At 40.4% G+C, this 24,436-nt stretch overlaps 1 protein-coding gene and 1 non-coding gene across 11 annotated transcripts in view; both read right to left on the bottom strand.

The window, feature by feature from the left end:
• rhbdf1b (rhomboid 5 homolog 1b (Drosophila)) overlaps nucleotides 1–24,436 on the bottom strand; it is a 46,133-nt gene that overhangs the window by 16,049 nt on the left and 5,648 nt on the right. For 5 of the 10 annotated variants that reach the window (XR_006375911.1, XM_044178122.1, XM_044178121.1 and 2 more), the window contains exons 2-4: nucleotides 4,733–4,874; nucleotides 4,157–4,290; nucleotides 3,729–3,875 (exon numbers count right to left, since the gene is read on the bottom strand). Coding sequence is in view for 8 of the 10 variants with exons in the window: in XM_044178122.1 (XP_044034057.1) it covers nucleotides 3,729–3,875; nucleotides 4,157–4,290; nucleotides 4,733–4,846 (395 nt within the window). In the remaining 2 variants the exon portion in view is untranslated. Of the gene's footprint in view, nucleotides 1–404; nucleotides 1,051–3,728; nucleotides 3,876–4,156; nucleotides 4,291–4,732; nucleotides 4,875–24,436 lie in introns of those variants that run through there. The other 5 variants (XM_044178123.1, XM_044178120.1, XM_044178127.1 and 2 more) reach the window with 4 other exon arrangements.
• trnai-uau lies at nucleotides 6,031–6,124 on the bottom strand. Its single transcript has 2 exons — nucleotides 6,087–6,124; nucleotides 6,031–6,066 (listed from the first exon to the last, which is right to left on the bottom strand). It is a non-coding gene; the product is annotated as a tRNA-Ile (tRNA).

Genomic DNA, 24,436 nt, shown 5'->3' with positions numbered 1-24,436 from the left:
AGGGGGAAACAGCTGGCTCTGTCCAAAGTTAACAAAGTCCACCTACCAGCACTTATACTTTGGTTTTTGTATCAATAAAACAAACGAGTTGTAACATGTTAATTAGTGAGTTTTGCAGGTGCTAGTGGGTAGCTCTCTTTATAATTGGACAGAGCCAGGCTAGTTTCCCCGTTTTTCCAGTCTTTATCTAAGCTAAGCTAAGAAACTGCTGGCTGTATTAAAATTTGCCAGTATTAGCTATATCTTATATTTCATTTTAAGAAAACCTTAATCCCTCCACAATAAATTAAATACATCAATAATGGCTTTGTTCAACATTTCCATCCACTGGCCAAAGTGCCTCAAGTTGACTCAGATCAACATATTTGTTCAGTATCTGCCCCATTGAGCGAAAGCACACTCACCTGTCCAGAGAGCTCCAGGAGGGGTTAAGGGACTGGGTCATACCTGAGGGTGGCAGGCACTGTGGAGCTGTATAGCCTCCATCACCAGCATCACTAACATAGTGTCCTTGCTTGCCCCCTGAACAGTATTAAACCCCGATCCGCTGAATGCACACTGATCCTCCGCAGATCACACACACAGTGTTCCATAAGGGGATTTCCTGATGTCCAGGCCAGCAGTAGGCTACCTTGTGACACTTGCTGTTACGCAAAGAGAGGATGATCACCACATGCCCAGACTCTGTGTAACATCCCCATCCTGCTCAGTGAGCTCCTGGTTAATCAAAGGTTAGAGGAAAAGCTGGCGCTGATCTCCTCTGTCGGATGGGAATCTGATGTAAAGAGATCCACAGAGGACTTCCAGTCTTCTACCAGCTGGACTCAGTCATTCAGCACACTGACAAGCGGGAGGATCTTAAATTTTCTGACCTTGTGTCACCAGTGCACAACACAAGTTTCCATATGACTGTGTATGTGTGAGAGAGTGTGTGAATGTGTCAGTGGCTGGCAGGCCTCCCAGTATCCCTCTTCGAGAGTTTGCGTAATAGGATGTAACCTACTGGGCAAAGAAGACTCTGGTCCTTGTCAAACTGAATACCCTCCCACCCCCATCCAGAGCCCCAACGATCTCTATCAATAAGGTCCCATCTCTCTTTCTCTCTGCCTGGTTTTGCATTGAGTGTGTGTAAACACCAGTTCTCCCTCTAACACACCAGCACTCCACAGGAAACGGGAGATTAGAAGGAGGGAGAGAAGAAAGAGGAGGCATCATCCACATTAGGAGGGAGGAGAGATGAAGGGAGGGCACTGGGACATGCCTGAACATGACACACACACACACACACATACGCACTCATACAGTGGAGTAGCAGTACCACAAAGGTTTAGCTTGAACCCCACCTTGCTTTGCAGCGATATATTCGTGTCAGCAGTCCAATTGAGCGTGAACACCTATCATTATGAGCATCAGTGTGACCGAAATAAATTACTATCCGTGTAACTCTGTGGCCTGAGCTGTCAAAATTAATGGCTCCTTAACATGAAAAATGACTCATAAAGATCTTTTTTCCGTTGTACTGCAGATCAACAAACATCAGGGTGTCCTCCCAGTTACCCTACAAGCCAGAAGTTTGCAGCAAATCACATACTAACATACACTTTGTTTGAATAGTGAAGATTTATCGTGTATTTATGCACTCTTTTGAGGAGGAGCTACCTCAGCTAACCTCCAACAAGTCATGTACACACACACACACACACACACACACACACATTTCCCCTCAATCCCATTAATTCTCTCGTAAAAATCAAACACATTAATTCCGTTTCTCTCTCACATACACATACAAGGCTAGTAAACCACACCATGATAAAGTTAAGACATTAAGACACTCCTTTGAAGACAGCGTCTAAAGGTTTTAGCCTTGGCTCCGTTTCAAACATTTACATTCAATTTAGCACTATGAGAGGGGCCGCTTTGATGTGGCCCACATGCTGTGTGAGGCACATAGATAGTCTGTATGAGTAATTGTATTATTTTGTCTGCCTCAAACCATGTGGTCTTGTATGCCACCTGGACTGATACTGACACACTGTGTGTGTGAGAGCTTATGTGCAGCCTTCATGTGTCATGGACATGGTTCAGAGCGTCACATCTGTGGATAGAACTTTTGTGCAAAACTCAGTTAATCCACACATCAAGGGGGGAAAAAAGTGTTTTTGGTGTATTCACTTTTCCTCAGCCTGCATTGTGTATTATTAGATAGTCCATTTCTATGTTTTGTTGCTTCTGGTCTCATGAAGAAATTGGTCTTCTATGAAAAATCTCATCTTGATGGAAAATGGAGAGTCAACAAATACTACTCCTACTGTACACCCAAAGTCATACCTGTCAACATTTTGGTTTCATAATGGAGGAGGAACGCTGTCGTGCCCTGACATTTTGACAACAGCTAACGTTAACTTAGCTGGCCTGCACAGAGAGCAGCTGCGCACACGCCCCTTGGATCGGGGTGTGGGTTGCCAGGCTGCGATAACAGTAGGGTTGAAACTGTATGTAGTGTGTGGATTGTGTGTATAGATGTGTTTCATAGACGACCTGGCAAGTTGGGTGATGTCAGACAAACATCCAAAACTTGGATCATTGTATTCATAATAAAGTTTGAGGGTCATGCAAATTACAGGAGTTTGGCTTTGAAATACGGGAGAAACCCAGGAAAAACGGGAGTGTTGGCAGGTATGCCCGAAGTTGACACTTACTGTTTAAATTTTTGCAATGAGGCTCTATTTTATTTGTGCTGAAAATATCGGTCAACACAGTCTGCTTCAAATCTGCATTAACTGATTGTTTTGTCCACTTGGGGGCAACAGAAACAAGCTGTAAACACTATATTGACATATAACCTTCTAAGTTTATGTGGCGGACTTGTAAGCAAACAGTTGGCTATTTACACATCAAGCTGATGCAGAGCACATTTAGCATTCATCATGTCCTGTTTCTGGCAACCTGATGAATCTAAGTCCAATAGTCATTCTCCTTTTAGCTCTGTTTTGGTCTCTACCAACTCTGGAGGGAAATGTCCGGCTCTTTAGCTGCTAAATGCTCCACCGTGTTCACCAGCTAGTCGCTAACTGTGTCTGTTTGCTGTTTGGTGCTCAGTATATGCTTTATCTAAAAACTGCTGCTTGCTGCCTAAAACCACGCTATGAGAGCTGTAAGAGTGAATCAAAACAGTAAGTCATTCTCAATTGTGAAAAAATGGACCGGGAACTCAGAAATCGGTCCATTTTTTTCACAATTGAGAATGACTTCCAGATGGGAGCCAAAACGTCTTGATTCTGAAAACAGTGTCCAGATGACTACGACTGAAACCTTTTCTACGATAGAACACTCCTGGACGAATGAGGGACTACACCGTCCTTTTTTCTGTCGGTTAGTCAATATGAGCAACCCCTTTCACATTACACATAGCCATTTGATCCATTGTTTTTATTAAAAAATATTGCTTACAGCCACTTTTAAAATAAAGTACTGTGGGTTTGAAATGACTGGCCCACCACTTGGTCAACATTGAGGTCCAACTGGTGGGTCTTAAACCCCACTAATCCAGAAGCAGGTTAAAGAATATGTGACAGCTCCAAGTTATGCCAAAAGCATTTTAAAATTTCCTTCATTTTCTCAGTGCATTATATTCAACATCCTGTTTCAAATAGAAACTTCAGTACCAAAACAGGTTCAACCTGCTGTTACCACTACCCTCCCTCCCTCCTCCACCTCTCCTGTACCTGATGATCTGTTTGGGTATAGATGAACGCCGTCGGGTCAGTATTTTGGGGATGCAGGACCGCCTTCGGAGGGTTGACACCCTCCTGGGGCCCCTCTGGCCCTTTGGGGGAACTGTGTTGACCCGCTCAAAGTGCACCCTTTTCTCACTTTACACACATTGCATCATGTAGAGAAGAGGACAGGGAGGCAGTGGGGAAAAGCAGATTGTAAATAAGGCAAAATCAAAGAAAAGGGAGGACAAGAGAGAAGAAAAGAGAGCAAGATTAATTAGTGTTAAATCAGAAAGGAGGCTGCAGCTTAAGTTAGTTTTGTTACAGATTTATTAGAGAAGAATTATTAGAATTAGAAAGTATACAACATCCTGAAGGAAATTAGCAGCTGGAGAAAATCAACGGAGAGGAAAGAGACTGATGAATGAGTGTCTAACCTCTTGATGGACTGTGTGAAAGAGGGCAATCTCTCCAGAGGAGGTCTGAGGTAGTTGTTGGAAGTTTCCAAGGCAGCGATGCAGGTCTGAGGGTTTTCCCCTGGCATGCTGACACTGCGCAGGCGCTTTACCGGCTGCAACACACACACACACACACACGCGCGCGCACATGCACACAAACAGATGTGCCCTCTGTGTCTTAGTATGTGAATGTGAAATAAGTAAAACAAGTAAAAGCTCTGTAAAAGTCTAACCGTGATCAGCTACAGGTAAGGCTTTAAACTGTATCTCACAGTCTTCCTCAGTGTATAGCATTTGCTCAGTTGTCAATACGTGACATGAGTAAACTCAATCTGCTGAAGAAGACTGTGAGATGTTGTTGAAAGCTCTAGACAAGACCAGTAAGTGGACCATTTGTTAAGAGTTTCTAACGTTGAGAATGAGCGTTCATGCTCACACATTTTTAGTTACATACCGAATTTTACAATTCTAATAGTTCTACTTGTCTAAACTACTATTCTGAATACAGTTCAACTATTCTGACTTTTATTTGACTGACTTTGATTTGATTTTTACCTGGGTAGGTGTGGGCGTGTCGTCCGGCGTCAGCTGGATGGTGGGGATGTCCAGTTTGAGCCATGGCGGCTTTTTCCTCTGCAGGCTGCTGCTTCTGCTGCCTGGCTTATCCATGCTCACTAGCTCCCCCTACACCTGCCAGCTGGACACAAACAAAGGAAATGGGTTTGTAGGGCAATGCGCACAGTCAAAATACGTTCACAGACACGACGGCAAAAAAAAAAAAAGAAAAAAAAATCCAACTGTCAAAAGCCAAAAACCCAAACTGACCAGCTTTGTTGAGTAATTACAGACAGAATGTGCACGAAATCAACAGTAATCCATGTCTCTGCAAATGCCTGGAACTGCTTAATCCAAATGTTTAAAGCTACTAGTCTGCCAGCTGCCTTCAGCATCTTCTCCAAATAACGTGCATAACAAGGCAGAGTGAGACCATCAGCACTGAACTTGTCTAATCTAACTCGACGGACCAAGTGATTCGTGACCATTGATCCTCCAGTCCTTTCATCAGTGCACCATGCACCCAGGGTTTACCTTGAATGGTAAGTTTTTTATATTCCCCTTTTCTCAACATTTAGTTATTTATAGACCAATTGTTGGTTCTCTAATTGTCTACAGTGGTCCTGTGATTTGATCAGGTTTACTGGTTGTTGCAGTTGTATAAATGTAATGTTTTTATTGTGTGTTTAATTCCCCATGAATGTCCATAATTGCAACATTTCTTCTTAAAATAAACTTACTGCTGATACTGTAAGTCCACTACCTTCTTTTAATCTAATTCATTCTCCTGTGTATCTGACTACCAGGTGGCCATTAGAATATATGAAATATATATCTTTATGTACACCTGACTGGTAAAACTAATAGTAACTAACTAATAAAATGCTCTGACATGACAACTGGAATGAAGCAGTGATTTTACATCAGGATGGGCTGCTATACATCCACAGCTAGTTTGCTGGTTCACTGCATGTGCCGATGGGCTGTGACTCAATAATAATAATATTCTTTAATATTTTGAACATTTACTTTTGAATATTTTATTTGTTCAGCCAGATGCTGTGTCTATACAAAGATGCTTTTATTTGAAAAAGTTGGTATTTTCACAATGTGGAAATGTTTAGCGAAATACTGTATATGTTTATTTAATATAAATACAGGTGGAATCAATGTGTGTAATGAGCAGCAGAGATGCTCGTGTCTGCTGTGATTCATGCAGTGTAATCTCGTCAGACAAACCATTTCTGTCAGCTTGTCAGAGTTTTTCCTGTGAGTGATAGGCCAGGTTAAAACTCCACTGCTCCAGGTGAGGCTCGAACTCACAACCTCGGCATCACTCTGCTGGCTACTGTCTTATAAGTACCGCGCGCTGACCGATTGCGCCACTGGAGCCTCTGTAGAACAGTCAATGTAGCAGTGTTTTAGAAGGGCATTAGTGCAGCTATGCTCCAACACCACAAGATGGTGCTAGGATCCTCATAGGTAAGGCTCTCTTCTTATACTCAGACAGGCACACATATAGTATGCCCTCAATGAACAGAGACAGACACAACAGAGCGGGATGCTATTACTCGCTGTTGAGTGTGCTTTTCACGCAAGAATAAGTTGTCTGAGTGTAGTGGGCCACCTACTAACAGAGTCAGACAGAGAGAGAACGATAGATCGAACAACTGAGCTACACAAACAGAGGGAAAGCCACAGAATAGTGAGCCAAAGCCTCCACTCCTCCTGTTGTTTGCTGGCTAATGGATTTATGGGTAAAGGAAGGCATTTGGAGAGTGAAAGGGTTTTTCCTGCTTAACCATTTCAGTGGAAGTATGGGAATGAATGAGACATCTCTCCATCTCTATGAAAGCCAGTGAGCGGGCCAGTAGCTTATGAGGCTGTTTGCAGTGGTACCATGTAATATGAAGTGCCAACACAAAAAATTATCATTTCTTTTCCCGTAGACTTTTGCATTTTAAAGCTGCTGAGCTCGTCAGGTGAAGCACAAACTCAAAACCTGAGCACCTTTCTGCTGCTTACCGTGTCACTGGTGCCACATAGTTACAATAGAACTATATCATGCACTGAATAGCCCCTCACTAAATTGTACAAAGTGCTGAGGCTTTGGAATTCCAGACCACAAATTCACCACCACAAAAAAAAAAGAAAAAAGATAAAGCCTCCTGGATGTCCACCACAAAGTCAAATTGACTGTTCTCTCAGTTCTCACACGGCACATAATGCAGTTTACAACAATAATGGTGGCACATATGGTAATTCTTTACATTTGTAATTATGATTTTGCCTTTATATAGTTATATATAGATGCAGCCAAAGATAAACAGGAAAGTAAGAGAGGAGATGACATAACTTGGAGTGGTAGGCTGGATTCAAACCTGAGCCTCTGCAGTAAGCACACACACTGTCTCAGGACGAAGCAGCTAACATTACCCTAAACTCTGGTACCATTTAGAACAAGATTTCGCACAGTAGGGAAATAATGCAGATGATGTGCTATCGTGAACAAGCCTTTTTTTAACGTAACTTGTAACCAGCTAGTCGGGTCAGCTAATGAAAGGCTCCTTAGCCTTTAAAGTAGCACTCATTACTAGATTTCTCAAAGTTTTACATCCAAGAATCTCGGTATTATGTTAGATGCTACTCTCTTTTAATCAGCACATTAAAGAAATCACCAAGACAGCCTTTTTTCACCTACGCAACAACTAAAATTAGGTCTTTTCTGTCCTTGGCTGATGCAGAGATCCTAATTCACTCCTTTGTTTCATCCAGACTTGATTATTGTAACATTTTGTATGCTGCATGCTAGTACTAAAATTCTTGAAATAGTTCAGAATGCTGCAACTTAACTAAAAATAGAAAATTTGACCATATTACACCAATTTTAGCTTCCCTTCATTGGCTCCCTATCACTGTCGGATCAGACTTTAAGGTGCTTTTGATGACTTACAAAAATGTAAACGGGTTGCCCCTTCATACCTGTTTGACCTCCTTAAACCTTATATCCCATACTGTGCTCTCTGCTCTCAGAATAGAGGCCTCCTGTCTGTCCCCAGAGTTAAAAAGAAGTCAGCTGGCTGCAGGGCCTTTTCCTCCGGAATAAGCTCCCGTTTGACATCAGACAGTCTGACTCTGTCCTGGGAACTTTCTCTCTCTCCCCTGGCTGTCGCTGCCTCCTTTCAGATGTTTGGATCTTCGTCCTCCAGGAGATCCAGCCTCTCCTCTTGTCTCTCTCTCACCCTTGAGAGTGCATGTTGTCCTTGTCTCTCTCACCCTCTCACCCTGCTATCATATTTTCTGTACTACATTTTCCTCTTAATAATCAGCCGACATATACCCCGATACCAACATATCTGCAATATGATAATATCGGCTGATATTTCGGCTCAGTTGATTTAGGCTACAGGACAAAAAATATATAAATTCAGTGAATTCTATCTCTTAAAGGCATATTAAATATCACAGACCAGGCAAAGGGAATTATGGTCTACCTCTAGTAAAGGCCCGTTGTTGAGGTGAATAAAGGCCTTGATGGGTAGTTTTATAGCACGTCTGCTTCTCTCTATCATCTGACTACACGCCCGGTCTTTTCCAAATGTATTTTCCCCCGTACACTTTACTAAAATGACATTTAATGTGAAAAAATGACTCTGTGCTGCAGCTCAGTTTGAAAAAACGTTAGTGTTTCTCTAGTTGGGTTATAGCTTTGGCCAAGGGGAAGTCATTGAGCAGGAGTGGTGGGACTATTTCTAGATAATAGGACATCTGCATGGGGCTCTGGCGACACTAAATGAGCGACCACCAGTGAGGAGCTCCTGTAGATCTCAGCTGTGAATCATTCAGTGAAATTACAGGCCCCCCTCTCCTGCCATAGAGCCATCAGCGAACAATAATCTAATCAATCATACGTGGTGCTGGAACCAATATTCAAACTTCTGGCAAAAGCCGGGTCTAACCAGCTGAAATACATTGCACACCGCCAGCTGGAAGACTTCTTGATACTCACCGGCACGGACGGGATGGGATGTGCTTCCAAACGTCGACACACACATGCACACACAAATGCAATCACAGTTGCACTACACCCTTAAGGGAAAAATCCCCCTTTTGATACACTCACTTGTCAAATACATTCAGTTCAAATCAGTTTGGTTATCTATTTTGCACTAAATGATATCATTCTGTTTTCTGGTATGTGAGCTCTCATGCAAACTGCCTTGATAGTGAACTCCTACATTTCCCAGGAAGCTGTGCAGCAATGCCTACAGAACAGGTGTGAACTTGTGGCTCTGAGTAAAAGGTGGGTGTCTGGACAAATAAAAAGTGTGATTACTCAGCTGTAGATGGGAGTAGTAACACAGCAAAAGCATGAGCTGAGCATGTGTTTCCATGCCATTCAACCAAGGTGTGAAACACATCACGGCTTGTTCCATCACATACTAATCTACTGAGGTTACTGGAGGTGCGGATGTTTGTGTTTCTCTCTTCTACAATGGATTTGACACTGTATGATTCCTTAATGTTATGCAAAATTATGAATTTAGATTTAGAGTTTCAAACTGGATCACTTTATACTCAAGGTAGACAAAATATTTGAAGCTTCCTGCCCTTCATCAGCCCTTCTTCAGCGGGTGTAATTCCCCAGTACAGGGAGTAGTTATAGTTAGTTATAAAAGGTGTTTAAATTATAAAAGTTAACATAAATTCTTATTTTAATACTGAATGTTAAAGCTACTATTTGTAGCCTTTGAAAATTTTTAGCCAAACCAAAAGTTAAAGTCACTAAAGTCTCAAAAAAAAGACATCGGCAACACATAGACTGCACCTCCACCAGCACGGTCTCATTTTTAGCCACACTAGTGGCGTTGGTCAGTCCATCAGATCTGGACTTTGGTCCAGATTGAAATAACTCATATTGAATGGATTAACATTAAACAATTTTGCACAGACATTCATGCTCCCCAGAGGACAAAACCTACTGTCTTTGTGATCCCCAGACTTTTACTCGAGTGCTACCATGTGATTTTCAGTAACTATTGGACGGATTGTCATGAAATTCAGTACAGATATGTCTGATATGTCTTTTTTCTGATATGTACAACTATTGGATGGATTAGAAATACTGATATCTATGGTGCACAGAGGAATAGCTAAAGTCCTAATAACTTTGGTGACTTTACTACTTTAATACTCACACGCCCACACTTAATACTTTTGGTTTATGACCAATAGCTGCAAAACAAATGACATTCCCACTAGCCTAATTGTTTAGCATGCTAACATGCTAATAAACTAAGACGGTGAACATGGTGAAGATTATACCTGCTTAACATCAGCATGTTAGTATGATGGGGTTAGCATTTAGCTCAAAGTACCGCTGTGCCCGAGTACAGCCTCAGAGAGTCGCTAACATGCCTATAGACTCTTAGTCTTGTTTTAAAAGAATAAAGAAAAAATATGCCATCAAAATGATTTGAAAGATGCAATAATGACATAAAAAAATACATAGTGGCTTGAAACTCTGAGCCCTGACCAAACAAATACCTTGTGAAGCGAAATAAACTTGAATTTTTTATAGGATACATATGTTGATGCGCTGTGTATAATGTTTACATATACACACGTAGACCGGCCCTAAAGGCAGGTTACACAAAGTTGACTTTTATTTCTTTTGCCTCTCAGCTGCCCGTGTCAGTGTTTTGGTCTCTCTGTGGTCACATGTGGAAGGCAGTGCGTTCTTTTAGGGTCACAGAGGATAAACACATCCCTGCAAATAGAAACCGCCACCAGAACAATTCATAACCACATCCTTTGCTTATTCTGTGTGTTTGTGTGCACACTGACAGGAGCACAGACGCACTCAGATGTACTTCTACGGTAAAGCATGAACATGCACATGCAAACCTGCACACACACTCACATGCATGCAGTATAGCAACACTAACTTGACAGCCTTTGCTTCAGCCTCACATGTCAGGTTTTTGCAATTCTCCATACAGTTAAAGATGAGATGGCGTGTGGTCCAAAAATCAATCTCTTTTTCCATCTTGTTTGCAACATCCACCATTTGTTATTCCACAATCATGAGCTCTCTTTTTTTTTCTCTAGTTGGGTTTTCATAAGAGGCAGATTAGGGGCTGTAATCCCTGTGCTGTACAGCACATGACATCGCCCTGCTGTCAGGCCACAGAGGCTCATACCGACCCCTGACTGGATTGCGACATTGCTGCTATGGTGTCATCAGCACCTAGCAAGAAGTGGAACCTCAGATACCCAGGTCCTCTCACTTTCATTCTCAAAGTGGAAGAAGTGATAGTTACTATCATCATAAAATCGTCTTATTGAGTCAACTACTGGGCTTTAACATCTAAACAAGGTCATTTTTATTCTATTTGGGTTAAGATTTATCAGCCAAAGATTAGAAAATTGTCATACACATGTTTAAAGCTCTCAGTTTGAGTACTTCCTCAATACATACATGAAAGATTCAGTCAAAGGTGTTTTATTAAATCCAAAGAAAGTCTAATTCACACCACGTCAAATGAAAGCATATCCTTCTAAGATTTATCACAGGAAATGTGGAGCTTCTGTGCAGCGCTGCAGCCTATAGGGGACTGCAGCAAAACAGCGGCATAATTGGATCCTTTTTACATAGGGTGACATTTCCTGACATGCCGAGACAGAATAAAACAAAGGCATCCCCTTGGCACTGAAGCAAGACTTGTCCTGACACTGCTCCCTGATTCTGGTCTTTGAGGCTGAGGCACCCAGTCACTGTGGCATGGAAACTCACTGCGACTGCATGTCAACAAGCTTTAATATTCAATGGATCTTTATGTTAAGCAGTCCAAAACCTTATCTTTGCTCTGTGTCCCTTTAGTCTCTAAACATCTGCCCCTTCCCCTCTCTTTCTTTCTTCTTTGTTTTTCTGTCTTCGCTCTTGTTCCTGCTGTCATTCATTTACTCTGCTGCTTAACATTAAATGCACTGCCAGAATTATGATTGACAGATCTGAGGGTAGCAGGGTAGTATCAATAATTTGGATGCAATCTGCTATGTAGCTATATTATTTTTGTATATTTGTTTAAATAAATAATAATAATAAACCATTTCGCAACTTGTAATTCCTCAAAAGTCAGTGAAAATGAACTCCAGAAAGTGGCACAGTGAAATTAATCGTGCGTCTTTGCATAATATTTGGTTCAAGAAACTTGGTGATGTACTGTCTACTGACAGGACTAGCTGGTGAACTATTGCAGCTGCCAAGCTAACTGCTAACACGCTTGCTCCACACAAAAAATGCGTGCACATTTACTTCGTCTCTGTGAGTGAATCCACTAATATTGGCATCGAGCAACAGCAGCTGCCAAAATATGTTCATTATTGAAAAGCCAGTCTTGTGAGCCCTATATGAGCCAAAATAAATCAGAATAACCTTGGTTACTTTGGCTGCATTTGTGCAGGCTGTGTTTAAAAAGCCAGATACCTGCTGAATTTTAGGTCCAACAGATATTTATTGTTTTTTGGCAGGTAAATGGCATATCGGGGCTAAATTTCTTTGCTCTCCAAGAGGAAGGTGCTGTAAAACTGACAATTACCAGTGCACTTCCAAGTTAATTGGTTGGGGACTCTTCAGCAGATTAATGCTCAGACAGTCCAGGTAGGTTTGAACTTTATTACACTGGCACTGTTCTGCTCTAATAGGCACTACAACCTGTCCAACAGCACCACTGGGTCCATTTTAACTTTAGGGTTAATGCAGTTTTTTCAGGATAATGCTTTCGGAAGTTGTGGTCATGGGACCGACAGCAGCCTCAAGAAAATTGCCAGCTCCAGTTGAAAGCCTTGAAAGTCTTGAACTTTGCTTTGGTAAGCACACTGCAATTATTGATTCTTGATTATTGAACATGTCACATGTGTGCATGTTTCCTAAGTTGTCCAAAGTGATGTCTTCAAAACTTATTTTGTCTGACCAACAATCAAATTAACAACTGAAACAAATGTAGAAAATACATCAAAGACAGTATTACATGTTAGCTGACTAAAATTTGTAAGTCATTTGTCATAGGGGAAATTATAATTTAATAATAATAATTTAATTACTGTCCATGATTTAACCATCTTAAAGGATTAGTTCAATATTTTGGGAAATATGCTTTGCGTTTACCAGCACCTCTAAAGTTCACAAATTAACATGTTATATCTCATTTGTTTCAAGTGGGACTATGTAACTTTTAAAAGAAGAAATAACAAATTCTTTCTTTTACAAATAAAAAGATGAATTCATGAGCAATTAAACACAACCTTGCTCAAGTCAGCCCACTCAGGGATTTTGCTGCTACAGCCTTACTTGGTCTGGTATCACCAGTAGCTTATGGAGGCTAATGTTAGCAAACTTTAGTTGGATATTGCTATTTACAGACATCAGGGAATCCGTTCACTGACTTGATGATTTTCGACTTGTGCTACATTATGTTACATTATGTTTTAGCATTTATCATTATCTTGTAATTGTCCCATGCAGCCACAGTAGCTACTGTTCTGCTGAAGTTACATAGCCTTGCTTTAATCCACAACTCGATATTTTTACACTTCGGATTTTGTGCGTGTTAAACAAACAAGATACAATGTATTAGTTAGTGAGTTTTAGAGTTGCTAGTATTTTCTTACATTTCGACAGAGCCAGGTTAGCTTTTTCCCACTACTTCCAGTCTTTATGAAAACTAAGCTAATGCTGGCTGTAGCTTCATATTTATTGTACAGATTTGAGAGTGGTATCGATCTTCTCATCTAACTCTGAGCAAGAATTTGTGTATTTCTCCAAACTATTCCTTTAAATCTGTAGTTTTAAGATGTTTCAATAGCTCTAAAAGCTTCTAAAAAACTGTACATCTGCATCTTTTCTTCATCCTCCTGTTCTGATGTAACAAAGCATGAGTAGGTCACATAGATTAACAGTGAGTTATGCTGTGTGCTTTTACCCTCCACCCCCCACCATAGGGCCACGTATGCTCTGGGCTCTCAGCTGTGCCAGATGTTACAGTCATAACACAGTAGGTTATTTCCTTTCAGTTTACAGGTTCCTGCTGTAGTATGAGTGTGTGTGTGTGTGTGTGTGTGTGTGTGTGTGGTCTGACTTAGGCTACTTTTGGGGACACATATCAGACTAAATACCAGTTAATTGGGGACGGCAGGTCCAATTGGGGCAAAAGCCATGTCCCCAATTGGGAAAAGGCTGATTTTTGGGTCAATGGTTAAGGTTAGGGTTAGGGAAGTAGTGGTTAGGTTTAGGGTAAGTCTCCAGAAAATGAATGTAAGCCTATGTAATGTCCCCAAAAGTGACCTGTGTGTGTGTGTGTGTGTGTGTGTGTAATCTGCTGCTACCTTTAGAAACAAACAACAAAAAATGATTAAACATCTGCTACAACAGAAGCAGTATGTCAGTTAGCAAAACCATAAATGATAAATGGAGAGAAACGGCATCAACAGAGAAAACAAAGGAGCACTGATCTCTTTTCTGGCCAATATTTCATCCAAATTCGACTTCTTGACTTGCTGAGGCTTTTGTGACTCCACATTATCATCCCATGTATTATATCATCCTGTAATCATTCAAACATCATCTACGGAGAAAACTAAAACTCAGTAATCTTCTCATGTGTTCGTCTGCAGTCATATGTAGATAAATTCAATCAGACGTCTAATGTTTAATTTAGCTGGACCCATACCGCGAAAGTGAGGATGGGATTTGGGAATAGTAAAAGGGCATGATTGAAGCTTATTGCTACAGCAAACAAACACAGTGTTGCCCTGTCGCAGCATTGTTGAATCTCTACTATCCAATGTAGATTTATCTACTCTGGTAATTGGTTTCTTTGAAACAGTGGAAATATTGAACAGAGGTGCAGCTTGTGGGCTGGTGTAGCTTATGTTCAAGGATCTAAGGCTATTATGTGATTGAGCGTGAGCTGCCCAGAAAGCAAAGTTTGTGGGCATGTTCACGATAAATGGCACAGATACCAAAAAAATTGCCAAATTCCTTCATATGGTAAACAGCCACTGACTGTACATGATACAACACTTGTTCAAAATGCTAACATCAATCTGTAGTTTAAAGGGTTTGATTATTCTGACAGACTCACACTGGGGGTGTTAATGAGTTGAAGCCATCTGTCTAAACACTGCTTGGACTGTCTTGTGGTGTCTGTCTTTCATCTTGTTACCACATATTACACAAGAGTGAGCAATTCATTAGTAAATCAGCCACTGTGCTGCTGCGCCTTGACTCACATCAGTGCGCTTGGGTGCTGGAACGTGTCTCACCCACTTATATAGAAACTCACACAGAAAACCCCACTCATGGAACACACACACACAGGAAGCAGCTACTTAAAGCTACTGTGTATGTAGCATTTTTATACATAAATATGTCAAATGTGACACCTTAAAAAAAAGACTGTAGTCAAGCTGATTTATAGCTTCGTACAAGCCAGTTTCTTTATCACAGCTTGTGTTTCTTAAAATTAAGACCATATTTTCCCAAAACCCCTCTTCCCTCCCGTCACAAAAAGATCTTTGAGGACTTGTATCCCCTACCCACTTCCTGGTGACACTTGGTTTTCTCATTCACTTTACTGAAGAGGATGAAGATTTTCAAAGTGTTTTTTCCATCTGCCTTTAAATCCGTACACCATCTGCCATTGTGAGAAACTCTCAAAAACTTCGATTCCATTTTAGTAGAAAACCAGTGCCCTCGCCCTGTTGTGTAAAGCAATCTCCTGTGCCATTAAGCACACCAGCAAATTCAAATGCAATCTGGTCTTTTCATTGACGGTATCATTTGTTTACAGTTAATATGAATGTAATGGTTTATTGACGTTTAAATGCTACATCTAAGTGTTTGCAAAAGATGCAAGCTAACGAGAATAGAATGCCGTCTGCCAAAAGGTGCTGCTGTGCCACAATTGGTCAGTGTGTGGTTCTCGGGTTGAGTTGAAATCTCACCTTGAGTGCACTTGTGCAATCATCAGTAATTACCATGCAACATTAGGCAGCCCATGCACCTGTCCCAAACCTGCACTAGACCCAAAATATATATTGTTGTTGTATGTTGTATGTTTTTAAAATGCTTAGTACCAGCATTTCTACCATGTCAGTGAATTCAACTCGTGAATGTGAGGGACCTGACTTTGGTTCCTATGTGACCAAAAGTGTGTTGTTAAGGTTCTTCATGAAGCCAAACAGTGTAACATATGGGGTCCCTCTGCGACACTTACCAGTGAATAATGAAAAGTATATGAAATATTTACACCATTAGGAGCAAATAACATACTAAATATAAGTACACTGTACTGTGTATGTATAAATATTTCCAAAAGGCTGCCGAAGAAAAGCCAATGAATAATTCTGTTAGCTTATCTGGTTCAAAACACAGCAGCTTAAACACATTAAAACTGTCAGCGGCAAAATGTAAGTGAGGCAGGCTTGGAGTTGTACTGTAGAATAGCATTTTGAGCACTCATGATAAAGCTTTTTCATTCACCTTAACAACTATATCAAGGTAAGACATTTAAAAATCTCCAGCAATGTGTCTTACCAGTTCGGTACCAAAGCGGGTAATTTGAACACTTAAGATGTTCGAATTAATTTGAACGTAGCCTAACCCTAAACTACAATGTAGAATTAGCAGTTTGTACTGCCTCCACTGCCTCACCTAAGCAACAGGCTAATGTTGTCGTAATTTTACATCAATAAGCAGCCTTACCTTTATCTAAATGTTTCCATCTGTGGTGTTGAATCCAGAATGATTCCACATGCTACTTCTGAGATGGTTTAGTTTGTCATGATTATCCATACAACAGGTCTCACTAGTTTTCTCCATTTTATGTTAGCAAAGAGAACAACAATAGCCTAGTGTCATAAGGGCAATAGGGTATGCAGTATGATGATGGACAGTGCATTTTAGGAACTATATATTTGGATGTTGTTACATTTATCTACAAACTGTTGAACCTGCATTTACAAACTGCTTGTCATTTGTGAACTTCACTGCATTTGTGTGTGGGTTTTTATGAGACTCCCCTGCCGTGGCTCGATACACAAATGCATTTTTTTCAACAGGGAAGTATCTGTAGCCAATCAGATGGCTCCTTCCGCTTCAGCCAATCACGGAAGCGTAGATTTGAAGGTGTTTGTGATGAAAATTGCAAATACTTTTAAATACTTATATTTGTGGATTTCTATTACATTTATTTAAAACAAGAAAAATGTTTGTGTGCATCAGAAATACATTTGTCAACCTTATTTTTTTTTTGCTTGTGGATTTGTTTTACATTTATATACAACGATAAATATTTTTGTGTGCACTGAAAAATATTTTTGTCAGGAGAGTCATTTATATATAAATCACGAAATACATTTGTGAATCCTTCTGTGGGCATTCATTAATATTGAGAATCATCTAACATATCCATATTGCTGGAGTACAACACACAAACTGTTACGCTGAGAATATTGAATTCAAATTTATGTTTACAGGTCAAATATTTAATATTTTTCCCATTCGAGCAGTAGTTCAAATTTTGAATAAGTGACAGCACCAGTGCATTATCCAGACACAGGACAAGTCTCAGGGACGGATATCTCGAGGACCTCAACACATATAAACCTGAATTTATGTGCATAGCTAGACACGACTAGAGGTAAGAGAGAAAATATAGACAGCAATGCTGCAATGATTAGTCGATTAATTGATTAATCCACTGACAGAAATTTTATTGGCAACTATTTTGTGGATTTAGCAAAAATGCCAAAAACGTTATGGTTCTAGCCTCTCAAATGTGAAAATTTGCTGCTTTTCCTTGTCTTGCATTATAATAAATTGAATATCGTTGTATTGTAGACTGTTGGTTGGAAAAATTAAGACATTTGATGACATCCCCTTGGGCTCTAGGAAGTTGAAATTGACATTTTTCACTATGCTCTGATGTTTTATTGAGCGATTAGTTGTTAGTTGCTTGTAGAACTGAATGTAAAGCTTATATGATTCAGAAAGATGTTTTTCTCCACTGGTAGAATGTCCTTTGGCCTTAATAAATAAGTGAACAGCATAAAAAAGCTGTACAGAGATAAACAGTAGCACAGACAATCAGAGCAGATCAGAGGTCAGGCCTACATGCTTTGTTCGCCTCTAAGCACAATCATCTCCACTACTCAGCTGTCTAAGCAGGACAGATTTAATTGGCAACTTGAAACCAGGCGAAAGCAGAGATGGTTATGGTTTTGCATAATCAAAAAGGCTCAGATCTTTCTCCCATGGAAGTCATTAAGAGATGACGAAAGGATTGGTATAGGCTACTGCTATGATGTGTTTCCTACTGTAGATTGACATGGGGCCTATGGGAAAGCAGCTTTTGAATCTCAAAATATTCAAACCCCGACCCACTGCACTTCACACCCACATATTTCTGACGAAGCAGCTTGCACAGGAAGACAAGTAAAGAAAAAAAGTGGTGTGATCTTTGCAGGGCTTGCTATCAAATAAAACCTTGACGTAACAGTCTTGATCTTGATACATCAATGTGTACATAAGTGTGTATATGCATGCATGTTTGTGCTTGTTAATTCATACCTCTATGTATGTGGTGAGTGTGCGAGTCCATGTGCATGTCCGTCTGCCTGCTATGCCACATCTGCATTAATTTACCTGTTCCTGCCTCTGAGCCATACGGTAAGTTTAGTTTTGGTGAAGCTGCAGAGATAGCATGTAACCCTCCATTATCATTATGCTAATGAGGGATGACAGTGGCTCGAACAGATTTTCAGATACAGCCACTTTTTTAGACACATTACTACAAAATGCTTGCAGTGCAGAAAACTTGATTAACTGACTTTGGGACATGGGAGCAGCGGAAAAAAGCTGTAAACACATCACTGATGTATTATCACCTTTTAATTTGATATACTAAACTTGTTAGACAACAGTTGCTTATTTATTTACAGCATATACAGAGCAACATTAGCATTCACTTGGAGTTGAGTTTGTGGCCACCTGATGAATGTAACTCCAAAATTCACTGTACTTCTAGCTCGGTTTTGGTCATCACCAACTCCTGAGAGAAATATCTGTCTCTTTAGCTGCTTAATGCTCTGCTATGTTCACCAGCTAGTTGCTAACTTTGTCTGCTTGCTGTTTGGTGCTGGGCAGGTAGCGTACAGTGGGTTTTTAGGGCTTTTTTGCTGTAAACAGCTGCCTACTGCATCCGAAAACAACAGTGATGAGAGCAGTGAGACTAAACCAAAACAGTAAATTTATGGGCCTTAAAACCAAAACAATGAGCTGAAAGACGCTAAAACGTCCCATAGACCTGAAGAGTACAGCAGCAAGCGACCACTTTCACTGAGTCATTTGATCCATTGTTAATGTAATAATATTGATTATAGCAGCTTTAAGTTTTCTGGTCTGCCTCAAAAAACATCCTCTTGCTCATTAAACAGGTTCTACAGTATTTTATAATGACTTGATCAGATTGGATATACAAGTCAGTAAAAGCTTTGGGTAAAATCATTTCAGATTAATTGATTAACTAATTGTCAGGTTAAACAGTAAGAATTCACTGCAAGCTGCAAGGCAATACAGCACAAATGACCTAATGGAAAAACTCTCTAAAGAAAAAGCCAGCATTGCCATTCATCACTCCAACTGTTCCAACACCTCATGGCACATTTGACTGCCAAAAATGCCACTGGAGAGAATATAATGGTTTATCAGCTCCTGTGCCAGGTATGGGACTTGAGAGGATCTAGCAGAGTTTTCTCAGCAGAGAGGATGCCTGGTTCCCGTCTGCCAGTCAAGTCTCTTATAAAATAGAAGCTGGTGACAGAAGCCGCTAGAGACTGCAGGATGATGTGAGGGAAGCTGAAGGGATGAAAGAGAGAGAAGAAGCGAAACAGGAATCAAAACGTAAGAGACACAGAGAGTAAAAGATACCAAATTATTGCATTATCTGTATGCAAATTATTTATGAATCAATAATAATCAGGAACATAAAAAGAGACCTAAGAAACATTTATGTGATGGTGGTGTCGGTTAATTCAGTAATAGATTTGGTTCCAAACTGCAGTTACTGCAACACAGGTAACAGTAGTTCTACAATCCCTTTGGTATTTCAGTATTTCTCCAAATGAGCTGTAGTGTGAGAACAGTTAGCTTAAGCTAAAAAATGCTTTTTTAGCTTGCTAATTAGCTAAGAGGCTGCTAGCTAACAAACTTAAAATTAGCACAAATGAATCCCTTTCAGCCAAAAACAGCACCAACTAATGTCCAACCAACCATGTCCATTCAACTCTTTTGAGACAGACAAGTCATAATAGAAATATAATCACCTGTTAACGTTGCTAACATTGAGCACCTCCAATATGGCTGCCTGAAGGTGTGTCAGTTCCATTTTCTCAACACAAGTTAACAGAAGTAGAAGGGTAATGTGTCTCTTTCGCTGTTTTTTGTTTCTGCGTACTATTCACGTTTTTTTTTTTTTCATTTTCCCACCCATTAGCTTGCTCAGTCAAAACAAGAATGGCCTCATTAGGCATGACAGATACACCTGTGCTGACACAGCACTCATGCATATTAATGACAGTGATATAAAAGAGTAAAAGCAAGTTCATACATGCATGCTATTTTTACTTCACGGTTGAGTCTGTTGAATAAAACTAATTCTCTTTTCTCCTGTCCCTTTTTTCAACTGGGTGTTGTCTTGAATAAAAATGTATGTAACATTAAAGTGTTTTAAAATATTTCCTTTTTGATACCTACTTACTTTATATCATGGGAATATTTTGCTTCCACAATTTCACTTGGCATTTTGTTCTTTACTCTCAGCATTAAGTACGTTCCTATGTAGTAGAGTAATTGAGGCCAAAGTGCCCTTAAGTTTCCAATGTCCTGAGAAGATTTACCAGGTATAGATTTTATTAGAGGTGCAAACAGAAAGACACTAGAGTTTTGTCTTGGCAAGTTTAATGGACCTCACAGAGTGTGCATAAGGTAAACCTACCACTCACCCATCAATCATACACGAAGCTGCAAGAGACAAACCAGTGCTCTAAAATGAGGAGTGTCTCGCTGCTGAAGTCCATGTACAACCTTCTGGCTGGCTGCTCTGCCAAGAACTACAAACCAACTCCATGAAGAACACTGAAAAGGCAGAACTCCAAAACACTTTTGCAACAAAACAGGGCAAACTGAACTTATAATTATGAGGTTTATATACTTGAGGTCAAGTTTTTTTTTAAGTTTTTATGAGTACGATGATGTTTTTTACTGAAGTCTATCATGACCATCAAATCAAAAGTGAACATTATAGCAACAATACCATGTTTATTGACTACAGCCATTATCACCCTCAAACTACTGCTGGTAAAAACAATTCTTGGCCAAAATACAGAAAAGATAACAGTAGAGGACTTGATCAACCACATGTTGACCACATTTGTAGAATTAGGAAAATTGTAGCCCCATGAGTCATAGGGAAACAATGTTCTGAAAACCCTGCTTTCAAAATCCACTCAGAATTGCGCACTCCTCATTAAAACATTATTTATCCAAGGAAGGTTGGCTGAGCACCAAAGCAAAATCTCCTTCATCAACCCTGTATTCTAGAAATCACAGTTATATGCTACTAATTTGCAACAGCAAATATTTTTGTCAGAAACATAATGCCACCCACGTTACATTCTTTATTAACATAATGCCAAATGTTCATTACCTCCACCAAGGAGGTTATGTTTTCAGTGCTGTTTGTTATTATTATTATTATTTGTTTGTCTGTCAACAGGATTATGGAAAAACTACTGGCCCGATTTTCATGAAACTTGGTGGAAGGGTGTAGCCTGGCATCACAAATCTGAAGTGAACAAAGAGGTTCCAGACTAATATGCATTTGCAAATTAGTCTGGAACCTCTTTGTTCACTTTCGATTTCCAACGGGCGTTATCAACGGGCGCAGACCAAACTGCCTCTGGACACTGGATACACCTACAACCAGCTAAACAGTACACTAAAATGTGTTTCTATTAGATCAGCACTGCCTAGTTTGACAGTTTGATCTGAGTCTTATGAGCCTGGTGCCCTGCGCTGGACGGACCTGCAGACTGGACACAGGTCCAGACCTACAACCAATCAGAGCAGCAAAACGCATGACATGTGACTTTTCAAATCGGGACCGGTGACACTCCTCTGTCAGTCATCGTATCAATCCCGCCCCATATTAGATAAACGGTTGTTATTGGCCCCACCAGCTCCAGGACGGGTGGAAATCTGTCTGAATGGGAGGGGGGCCAGACGTATCTGCCAGAGCAAATGAAACATGAGCACAGCAGATTAATCTGGTAATCAGGCTAGAAAGGGTGTAGCATGGGCCAAGGAAGAACCCATTCAATTTAGGAGCAGATCCGAATCACGGGGCGGATACACAAATCATTTTTCACTTTCGTTAACATTGCAAGGCTTCAGCTAGGCACAACCATATTTTGACATACTGTAATTCTAATAGTTTTGGAATTATGTCCCGACATATATAGTGGTTGCGCTTACAGATTTGTATATCATGGAAGGTTTTTGTGGTTAGGTTAAGGCACTGGCAGCACTTGGTTAAGTTTAGGGAAATATGATGGTCTTTTTATTACTAATATTGAAAAAGTCAAAGTGACGTGAAGCATGAGACAGGATATGGTTTTTTTTAACACTTAATCTGTAACCACAACATTTCTCTAATAATAAAACGGAAATAATCCATATCTTAAGACAATGGATCACACCGTGTTTTCGCTTCTTTCAGCTCATTGCTTTGGATCTACAACCCTCAACTTTACTGTTTTGCTTCAGTCTCACCGCTCTCATCAGCGTCATGTCCAGAAGCAGCAGTAGTGTTGTGCAAGTTCACAGCTAGCTCAAAGTTCAGTTCACGCAGATTAAAATGAATGAGTTTATGTTCAAAATTTTGAATTTTGAACTAAATTCACAGAGTTGACAAGCAGGATGAGAAACAAAGAGAGCAGCTCAGCTGACCCTCATTAGAAGCTGCTTTGTGTTAGCTGTATGGTGACAGGGAGGTCACCGTCACAATAAGTTTCTACTCAAGTATGGCCTCGCCTGGAGACATGAATAGACCTCCTCAGCAGCCATCCATCCCTCCCGCCATCCCTCCTTCCTGCCATCCCTCTACGCAGCCAGCAAACTCATGCTGCGGACTCCAATACAACAGCTTCCTCTGTTGGCTGGCCTTGTATGAAAACTTAATGGTAATTGCCCACAGATGCCACATTGGGGTAAGATAGCGGGGGGAGAGAGAATTGGCTCTGAAAAGAATATTTAGAGAAAAAAATGGAGGTCATAATTGTGGTTTCAAAGAAACAGAGAGGAGTTATTCAGGAACTTCATAGAGAAGTCTGGAGTCTTTCAGGAGAACTCTGGCCAGGGGACAGCATTGTCATCAAATGGACATTGAAGAAGAGTTTGGAGACCAGAATATGCCACATAATGGGCAGATTAAAATTCCTTTTTGACAGGCAATTTGCTATTCATCCAGGCTTTTTGTTACAAGTTCAAGAAAAAGACAATGGGTTTCTATTGAAGAATTTCTTGTGAAAAATGTCTAATTAGAAGTTTAATGGTACAAATCTTTGCAATGGATAAGGCTGGCATTATTCCATATTTTCCTTATTGTCAACAAATCCCATGACAACACTAAAACCAACAATGTGCTTATGTCTCAAAACTTTCTGACTTCCCTACCTGTAACTTCAGGGCCTGAATTTCAGTGTGGGATTGCGCATAATTTCATCGATTCCTGCAAATCTAGCACTTAATGCGGGAAATTCCTGCACACATGGCGACAGCGATGTCTCATAATGTTCAGTCAACATTTACACCGGTGCAGAATCATGTGCGGAATGCAGGACGACTGCCTGGAAGCGCTGCATCAGACAGGCCGACTTCCGCCCTGGACAACACATTTGGTGCACTCTCTCTCTCTCTCTGCAAAGCTATGAACCCTCTCTGCTGTTGCAGCATTTCCCTCTATAGTATATACAGACAGCTTTAATCAAGGCAGGAATTATACCACGGCCAAACGGCCAGTGCGGCTGTAATGCTCCTTCTAAAATGAACTACCCACACGACCAGTTTGGCATGCCCTGTTTTAAAGTGGACTTTGTGCCTTTAAGAAAGTTGCAGATTTACTCATTTACAACTACATGGGACAGAGCAAATAAACTATGAACGTACATAGAGTTTATAACAAGTTGTGAGATCGGAATAGTTGCATGGGTGTTGAAACTTGTTCAGATTAATTTTGATCACCCTTAGTCTATTTATAGACTATATTTTATCATTAAAATATAACGATACGAATTAATATAATGAATTGTTCACATTTTGGAATTGATAAATGGTTAAAAGGTCCAGCTTCTGAAACTCCAAGTGGTAGTAGTATGAATGAAAACTTGACCAAACATCAAACATCTAAACATTGACAGTCCAGTTTCACTTTACAGTAAATCATTTTTTAAGTTCTTTTCAAGCAGGGAAGAGTAGATACAAACAGCCCAATAAGGGGCTGATGTGTGCGTACCACCTCTGCTAACCAAGTTCCTGGGGGAAATCCTGAAATGGTTCAATATCATTGCACGGCTGCTCAAAAG

This window comes from Siniperca chuatsi, linkage group LG20, assembly GCF_020085105.1.
Source record: "Siniperca chuatsi isolate FFG_IHB_CAS linkage group LG20, ASM2008510v1, whole genome shotgun sequence".
In the NCBI taxonomy this organism is placed as follows: Eukaryota; Metazoa; Chordata; class Actinopteri; order Centrarchiformes; family Sinipercidae; genus Siniperca; species Siniperca chuatsi.
Note: the sequence above shows the minus strand (reverse complement) of the source record. Positions and strands in the feature narration are given on the sequence as shown.